Source organism: Pantherophis guttatus, chromosome 7 (assembly GCF_059756535.1).
Source record: "Pantherophis guttatus breed Tessera chromosome 7, ASM5975653v1, whole genome shotgun sequence".
In the NCBI taxonomy this organism is placed as follows: domain Eukaryota; kingdom Metazoa; phylum Chordata; class Lepidosauria; order Squamata; family Colubridae; genus Pantherophis; species Pantherophis guttatus.
This window is the reverse complement of record NC_142069.1, coordinates 2,813,639-2,821,803: the sequence shown is the minus strand read 5'-3', so window position 1 is coordinate 2,821,803 and position 8,165 is coordinate 2,813,639. Positions and strand designations below refer to the sequence as shown.

The following is an 8,165-nucleotide window of genomic DNA, read 5'->3' as shown; positions in this document are numbered from 1 at the left end:
CTCTTTAACAGTTTCAGGTATAACTAGTCCTTGACTTACAACATTTAGTGACCGTTTGAAGTCACTGTATGAACTCCCAGAATTCCCCAGCCAGCAGGGTTTAAGATGGGTGGACTTCAACTCCAGAATTTCCCAGCCACCATGTTTTAAGATGGCTGGACTTCAACTCCCAGAGTTCCCCAGCCAGCACACTTTAAGATGGGTGGACTTCAACTCCCAGAGTTCCCCAGCCAGCAGGGTTTAAGATAGTTGGACTTCAACTCCCAGAATTCCCCAGCCACCATGTTTTAAGATGGCTGGACTTCAACTCCCAGAATTCCCCAGCCACCATGTTTTAAGATGGCTGGACTTCAACTCCCAGAGTTCCCCAGCCAGCACACTTTAAGATGGCTGGACTTCAACTCCCAGAATTCCCCAGCCACCATGTTTTAAGATGGCTGGACTCCAACTCCCAGAATTCCCCAGCCAGCAGGGTTTAAGATGAATGGACTTCAACCCCCATAATTCCCCAGCCAGCATGCTTTAAGATGAATGGACTTCAACCCCCATAATTCCCCAGCCAGCATGCTTTAAGATGGGTGGACTTCAACTCCCAGAATTCCCCAGCCAGCAGGCTTTAAGATGAGTGGACTTCAACTCCCAGAATTCCCCAGCCAGCCATGCTGTCTAAGGGACTCTGGGAGTTGAAGTCCATAAATCAAGGTTGCCAAGCTAGAGAGAAACACTGGTAATAAACCAAAGGCCACCTGCAGGGGGCGCCTATGGCTCCTCTCCGAAAAGCCACCGCGCTGCTTCATGGCGAGTGGGCGTGGAAAAGAGTTGGGCGGGGATCATGCAAATAGGCAAAAAAACCGAGACGCGCGTGTGACGTTACCAGGGAGGCCGATCCCACCGCTTGGAGCGTCATCCCCGCGAGCCGCTGACGTCGCCGAAGGTTGGCCGGGCGGCGACCGGTGACGGGGCGGGATTTCCTGTCCGCGGGCCGAGCGGGGACGCCGAATCGAGCGGCGAGGAGCCAAACCGGCCGCTGCCGTCGCCATGATCAAGAAGTTCGACAAGAAAGATGAGGAGTCCGGTAGGAGCGCTCCCCCCTCCCACCGCTGAGATTCAACTCGAAGCGGTTGCTGGGCAGATTTGAGGAGCCCTTTTTTCTCCTCCGGGGCTGTAAGTCCCGTTGTTCCCTGAGAGACCTATCGGCTCCGCCCCCTGCGGGGCGTGGCCCACGCATCCTATCCTGAGAGGTTGGAAGCGGTTAGGTGGGCGTGGCCAGAGAGGGCGTGGCCAGAGAAGTAGGGGAAGAGAGAGGAGGCTGTTCCCTCTTAGCAATCCCCCCCCCTCCGCGTTGACTGGCATAAACCCAGCTTTGATTTGCACGTCTGGACGGGCGCTGCTTTTGCGGGTTGGGGGCCATGCAAAGCGGGTCAGCAGATTGGGCCCTCTGGGTCAAGGGGCTCCTGGGGGTCACCCCTGGGCTGAGCGTTCCCTGCGTTGCCTCTGTGCGTTTCTCAGGTGTGTTACTTAGCAACCAGCAATGACGCCCCCTCCCCGAATAGATGGGAAACGCAGGTTACAGGTGTGTCTCTCTGGGCAAGGGGTGGGGCTAGGGGAAGCTGGGAGGGGGGGGGCTGAACGGACCCCACCACTCAAGGCTGTTGCCTTGGGGTGGGGGGGAAATGGAGGAAAAAGCCCATTAATTTAAATCCTAGGGGTGGAAGGGACCTTGGAGGTCATCTAGTCCAACCCCCTTATACAGGCGACCCTCAGTCACGGCATCTTCGAAGATGGGTGGATTTCAACTCCCAGAATTCATGGGGTCCTCAACTTATAAAGGTGGCCCTCGACTGACAAACAGTTCTATTTTAGTGACCGTTTCAAAGTTACGGCGGCCCTGGATGAAAGTGACTTGAGATCATTGTTCACACTTAACGACCGTTGCAGCCTCTTCCACGGTCACGTAATTTACATTCGGAAGTTTGGCAGCCGGTTCGTATTTATGACGGTTGCAGCGTCCCAGCGTCCCGTGATCCCCTTTTTGCGACGTGACGGGCAAAGTCAACGGGGAAGCCAGGCTCACTTCACGTCTGCAGTGATGGTTTAGAGGCCATCCAGGTTTAGAGGCCATCCACAACTACCTTACCTCCAAGTGTTTGGGGCTCACAAGGTCCTTGCGTGGCAAACATTACCAGGCAACGTATTACTAAAACTCTCATTGTCATGACCTTTCACCAGGTGAAACAGTACGTCATAACCAAGGTATCTCCCATGGGAGCGTGTGCCCCAAATTTGGGATCTGTTATTTCTCAGGGAATGAAATTTGGGGAATATGGTGGCTGCTTCGGTCCTGCTGGTTGCTGTGTGCAGTCACGCGAGCTTCATTTTCAACTGTGACAGTTTCCCAGCCGCTCTCGCAATCCTTCTTTCCCTCTTTGCTTTTCTAAATTCCGTATAGTCCTTATACTTGTGATGGTGAACCTATGGCACAGGTGGCACGTGTAGCCATATCAGTGGGCACGCCAGCTCAGCTCTGGCGCGCATGTGTGTGCTGGCCAGCAGATTTTCAGGCCTTCTGGACCCACCAGAAGTAGGAAACAGGCTGTTTCATGCCTCCGGAGGGCCTGTGATGGGGGTGGGGAAGGCCTGTTTTTCTTTCTCACCTGGCTCCAGATCCTCTCTCTGCATCTGGGGACGGCGAAAAGAGAGGCTCTGGAGGCTGGGGACAGCAAAAAATGTCACTTCCTGTCGAACTGGGAGTTGGGAAATGGGCTATTTCGAGGGGGTGGGGAAGGCTGTTTTTGCCCTCCCCAGATGCATAGAGAGGATCTGGAGCCAGGTGAGAAAGAAAAACGGGCCTACCGGCCCATCGCGTGCCAGGAACGAGGGGGAGGGGGGATTGCGTGTGCAAGGTGGGGCGATAGAATTATGGGTGTAGGCACGCGTGTGCATGAATCTCCCCCCCCTCTTCCTGGCACGCGATGGCAAAAAGGTTAGCCATCACTGCCCTATACACTTTGTGTCAGGATCCTTAATATTCCCGTCTTTAATACTTTAGTCAGTGTTTCACGATCTCTTGGCCACCACTTATCATCTCAAAATGTCTATTTTTATAAACCTCAATCTCCGCTTCTTATAATCCTGTAGCAATTTACTTTATTCCTTCGTGTTGCTATCACCATTCGACTCCGTCCCTCTGCTCTACTCCATTTTTAGTCGCCGTTGCCTTCCTGGCAAATCTGCCCTTCTCTTTAGAGACTATCACTTTCCACTCCTCCAATCCACAAAACAATCCTTACCTCCTTTCTGGGGTTATCTCGTCCACCGATCACTTTTTGTTTCCTGCTCATGTGGTTGTCATCGCTCCAGATCGGCCTTTATGGCCGATGTCTCCTCTGCCGGTTTAAGAAAGTTCCTCCTATCCATTCGGGTGATTGCCTTTCCCCCGACGTCTTCAGAGTTTCCTCCTTGTTTTACCGATCTCTCCGGGATCGATATTGCTTTTAAAGAGCTCCTGGCAAAGAGATTTTGGGTTACAGGTACAGAGCTCCGTTCCCTCGCCCGCTTTACGATGACGTCACCGCCGGAAGTATATCACGATCTTCATTTCCAATTGTGACAGTTTCCCAGCCATTCTTGCAATCCCTCATTCCCTCTGATAATTGTACAGGTAGTCCTCAACTTAGAACAGCTCATTCAGGGACTGTTCAAAGTTACAACAATCCTAAAAAAAGTGTCTTATGACCGATTTTCACACTTAGGAACATTGTAGCATTCCCCATGGTCACGTGATCAAAATTCGGATGCTTGGCAACCGGTTCATATTTATGATGTTTGTAGTGTCCTGAGGTCATGTGATCATCTTTTGTAACTTTCTGACGAGGAAAATCAGTGGGGAAGCCAGATACATTTAACCTGTTACTAGAAGACCTCCATGGTCCCTTCCTGCTCTGAGATCCGGCCATCAATGGTGTGAATGGGTTTTAATGTTTTTAATATTTTTAATTTTTAAGTGTTTTTATAGTGATTTTTTGAGTGTATTGTGAGCCGCCCTGGGTCTTCGGAGGGGGCCAGCATATAAATTGAATGAATGAATGAATGAATGAATGAATGAATGAATGAATCCGTAGTTCAAGCCTTGGGAAGAAAAATTCATGAGGCCAAGAAGGCCTGTTTTACCTCATCGCCCTCATGTACGACTCCTATTTCTTGCGCATTTTCACATTGCATTGCAGCATCCGCCCTGTGGGGGTGGGACCCTTTGATGCGAGGGTCTCACCTGGCATTGATGGAAGTATCTAAGGAAGCTTCGCATATCCCTCTTGTTTGAAATGTCGTGGGCTCACGTCATGTCCTCTTGTCTCCTTCAGGTAGCGGCTCGAACCCTTTCCAGCATTTAGAAAAAAGCGCGATCCTCCAAGAGGTACGGTGGAGTCTTCTTTGACTTTATTTTGTGTTGTTGATTCTGTCTCTATGGCCATCCGTCTCTGGTTGGTGTGCAAACAGATCAGTATTCATTTATTTGCGTGTGTAATTGCTCGTCTCCTTTGCTGAGGTGGTCGGCCTGTGGGACGGAGAAGGGCCTTTTCTGTGATGGCTCCCCCCTTGTTATTTGAAGGAACTCACCCTCTCCTGGTGATTGGTCCAGGGTCACCTAGCTGTCATTCATGCCTAAGGCGGGACTAGAATTCAAGTCTCCTGGTGATTGGCCCAAGGTTACCTAGCTGCCATACATGCCTGAGGCAGGACTAGAACTCCCTGTCTCCTAGTGATCGGCCCAAAATCACCCAACCAACTTTCATGCCTAAGGCGGGACTAGTACAGGTAGTCCTCGACTTACAACAGTTCGTTTAGTGACCCTTCGAAGTTACAACGGCACTGAAAAAAGTGACCTAGGACCGTTTTTCACACTTACGACCGTCGCAGCATTCCCGTGGTCACATGATCAAAATTCAGACGCTTGGCAACTGACTCATATTTATGACGGTCGCAGGGTCCCGGTGCCACACGATCCCCTTTTGCGACCTTGCAAAGTCCATGGGGAAGCTGGATTCACTTGACAACTGTGTTAACTTAATAACTGGACCGGTTCACTTAACAACTGTGGCAAGAAAGATGGTAAAACTCGCTGAAAAAAATGCTTCACTTAGTAACAGAACATTTGGGCGTTCAGTTGTGGCCATAAAGTGAGGACTACCTGTACTCGCAGTCTCCTGCTTTGTAGCCTGGTGCCTTTACCACTAGACGCAACTGGCTGTCCTTTAGAAATTGGGAGAGCAATCTTCTCTTCGGCAAGTTAAACATACTCAGTTCCTTCTCAGTGGACTTCACCTTCTCTCCCCTGATCATCTAGACCAGAGGTGTCAAACTCAATTTTATTGAGGGCCGCATCACGGTTGTGTTTGACCTTCGGGGGCCGAGGTGGGAATGGCCAGGGTGGGCACAGCCAGCTTGACGTCACTCGTGTCGGGGGCATCTGTCGGTAGCCTGAGCGCTTTGCCAGAGAAAACGGGCTGCCGAGCTCTGTTTTTGTTGGCAGGAGGCCGTCGCAGCCGAAAATGGAGCTGTGGGGGTTGCCCGCAGCCCTCCCGATCTCCGTTTTCGCTGGCAGAGGCACCGCGAGCCGATTCTTCACTGTTTCCAGGGCTATGAGTTTGACACCCCCGATCTAGACTGCCCTTCTCTGAACTCCAGTGTGTCAACGGCTGTTTCAAAGAGGGGGGTCCAGAATTTGACCCAGAGTCCCACGAGAAACATCACTGAGAGGAGACCCCGTCTTCCCCGAGTTCGACTCTTACTGTTCCTTCATCCGAAGTAGCGTTTCCTCCGGTCTAAAGTCCTGGATTTTTCTCTTTCCCTCCCCTAGGCTCGTATTTTCAACGAGACGCCCATCAACCCACGAAGATGTCTGCACATCCTAACCAAGATCCTTTACTTGCTGAACCAGGTAAATGCAGCCGGTCCAGGGCAGGACGGCTGCAGGGTTGCGCTTCTCCGTCTGGGCCAGCTTGTGGGGAGGAGAAGGTGACTCTGGGTGGGGGAATTATTGCAGCCTTCCTGAAATTAGGAACTGGGCCAGCATTCCCATTTTAAGAGGGGGCACAAGGAAATGGGCCTATTTAGGGCCTCCGGAGCCCAGGGAAGGCTGTTTTTTCTACCCCTGAAACACCTGCCTAGATGAGTCCATTAAATCCACAGGAAGTAAAACAGATCCAAGGTCGTCTTTACCTTTAGACTAATATTCTTGAAGTTTGATGTGTGTATCATCATTAGCATAGTGGGTACCTACGGCAGCCCAGAAGCTGGTGTGAAATTAACTGTTTTGGTTTCCTTTGTGAGGCGATCCCATAACTTGAGACCAGGAGAAAGGAGAAATTGAGTCTAGCGGTTGAAGGCCTAAAGTGTCCGCTGTTTGCTTGTCGTTTTTTTAGGGTGAGCATTTCGGGACAACGGAAGCCACCGAAGCCTTCTTTGCAATGACAAGATTATTCCAGTCCAACGATGTGAGTGATTTCTTCAGTGGTTTCTCCTTGTTTTCCTGTTCCTGGGTTGGGGGCCGCTGGCAGCGTCCTTAGGGGTGTCCTTCCTTGAAAGCAGGGGTTTCCAACCAGGGGTGAAATCCAGCAGGTTCTGACAGGTTCTGGAGAACCGGTAGCGGAAGTTTTGAGCAGTTCAGAGAACCGGCAAATACCACCTCTGGCTGGCCCCGAAGTGGGGTGGGAATCGAGATTTTGCAGTATCCTTCCCCCGGAGTGGGGAGGGAATGGGGATTTTGCAGTATCCTTCCCCTGGAGTGGGGAGGGAATGGGGATTTTGCAGTATCCTTCCCCTGGAGTGGGGAGGGAATGGAGATTTTGCAGTATCCTTCCCCTGGAGTGGTGTGGGAATGGAGATTTTGCAATATCCTTCCCCTGGAGTGGGGTGGGAATGGGGATTTTGCAGTATCCTTCCCCTGGAGTGGGGTGGGAATGGGGATTTTGCAGTATCCTTCCCCTGGAGTGGGGAGGGAATGGGGATTTTGCAGTATCCTTCCCCTGGAGTGGTGTGGGAATGGAGATTTTGCAGTATCCTTCCCCTGGAGTGGGATGGGAATGGGGATTTTGCAGTATCCTTCCCCTGGAGTGGGGTGGGAATGGGGATTTTGCAGTATCCTTCCCCTGGAGTGGGGTGGGAATAGAGATTTTGCAGTATCCTTTCCCTGGAGTGGGGTGGGAATGGGGATTTTGCAGTATCCTTCCCCTGGAGTGGGGTGGGAATGGGGATTTTGCAGTATCCTTCCCCTGGAGTGGGGAGGGAATGGGGATTTTGCAGTATCCTTCCCCTGCCACGCCCACCAAGCCACGCCCACAGAACCAGTAGTAAAAAAAATTGGATTTCACCACTGTTTCCAACCATAACCACTTCAAGACTTCATCTCCCAGAATTCCCCAGCCAGCCATGAAGTTGGGCTAAGCAGAAATTCAACAAATTGGAGAGCTAGTTTCAAAAACCGGTGGACTTCAGTTCCCAGAATTCCCCAGCCAGCCTTACATGGCTGGCTGGGGAATTCTAGGAGATGAAGTCCACAAGTCTTAAAGTGACCGAGGTTGGACCCTCCCCATGCTCGAAGGCCCTTAGAGAGGTCTTCTGGACCCCCATGATAAAAAACAGCAGTGGCTCAGCAACCCCTTGGAAACTGCAACTTTCACTGTCGTCTTTCCGCAGCAAACCTTAAGGAGAATGTGTTACCTTACCATCAAAGAGATGGCCAACATCTCAGAAGACGTGATCATTGTCACCAGCAGGTATCTGGTTTTGATTCTGGGGCTGGAAGCATCGGCATTTCAGCTGGAATGGGAATGGGAATGGAAGAGAAGAGAATAGAGAATGGAATATAGAATATATAATAATAGGATAGGATAGGATAGGATAGGATAGGATAGGATAGGATAGGATAGGATAGGATAGGATATAGAATATTAAAGTATTAGAGTATTAGAATATTAAAATATTAGAATAGGATAGAATATAGAATAAGGATAGGATAGAATATAGGATATAGAATATAGAATATTAGGATAGTAGAATATTAGAATATTAAAATATTAGAATAGGATAGAATATAGAATATTAGGATAGGATAGGAGATAGGATATAGAATATTAGAATAGAGTAGACTAGAATAGACTAGAACA

General features: G+C 50.3%; 1 protein-coding gene across 2 annotated transcripts in view; it reads left to right on the top strand.

Annotated features, from left to right (window-relative positions):
• The first annotated feature begins 920 nt into the window (after positions 1-920).
• Positions 921-8,165, top strand: part of COPG2 (coat protein complex I subunit gamma 2) — a 37,907-nt gene continuing 30,662 nt past the window's right edge. Inside the window, exons 1-5 of one of the 2 annotated variants that reach the window (XM_060689388.2) lie at positions 921-1,075; positions 4,362-4,414; positions 5,858-5,938; positions 6,423-6,494; positions 7,696-7,775. In XM_060689388.2, the coding sequence (XP_060545371.2) occupies positions 1,039-1,075; positions 4,362-4,414; positions 5,858-5,938; positions 6,423-6,494; positions 7,696-7,775 (323 nt within the window). In that variant the 5' untranslated portion in view covers positions 921-1,038. Of the gene's footprint in view, positions 1,076-1,250; positions 1,510-4,361; positions 4,415-5,857; positions 5,939-6,422; positions 6,495-7,695; positions 7,776-8,165 lie in introns of those variants that run through there. The other variant, XM_060689385.2, reaches the window with a different exon arrangement.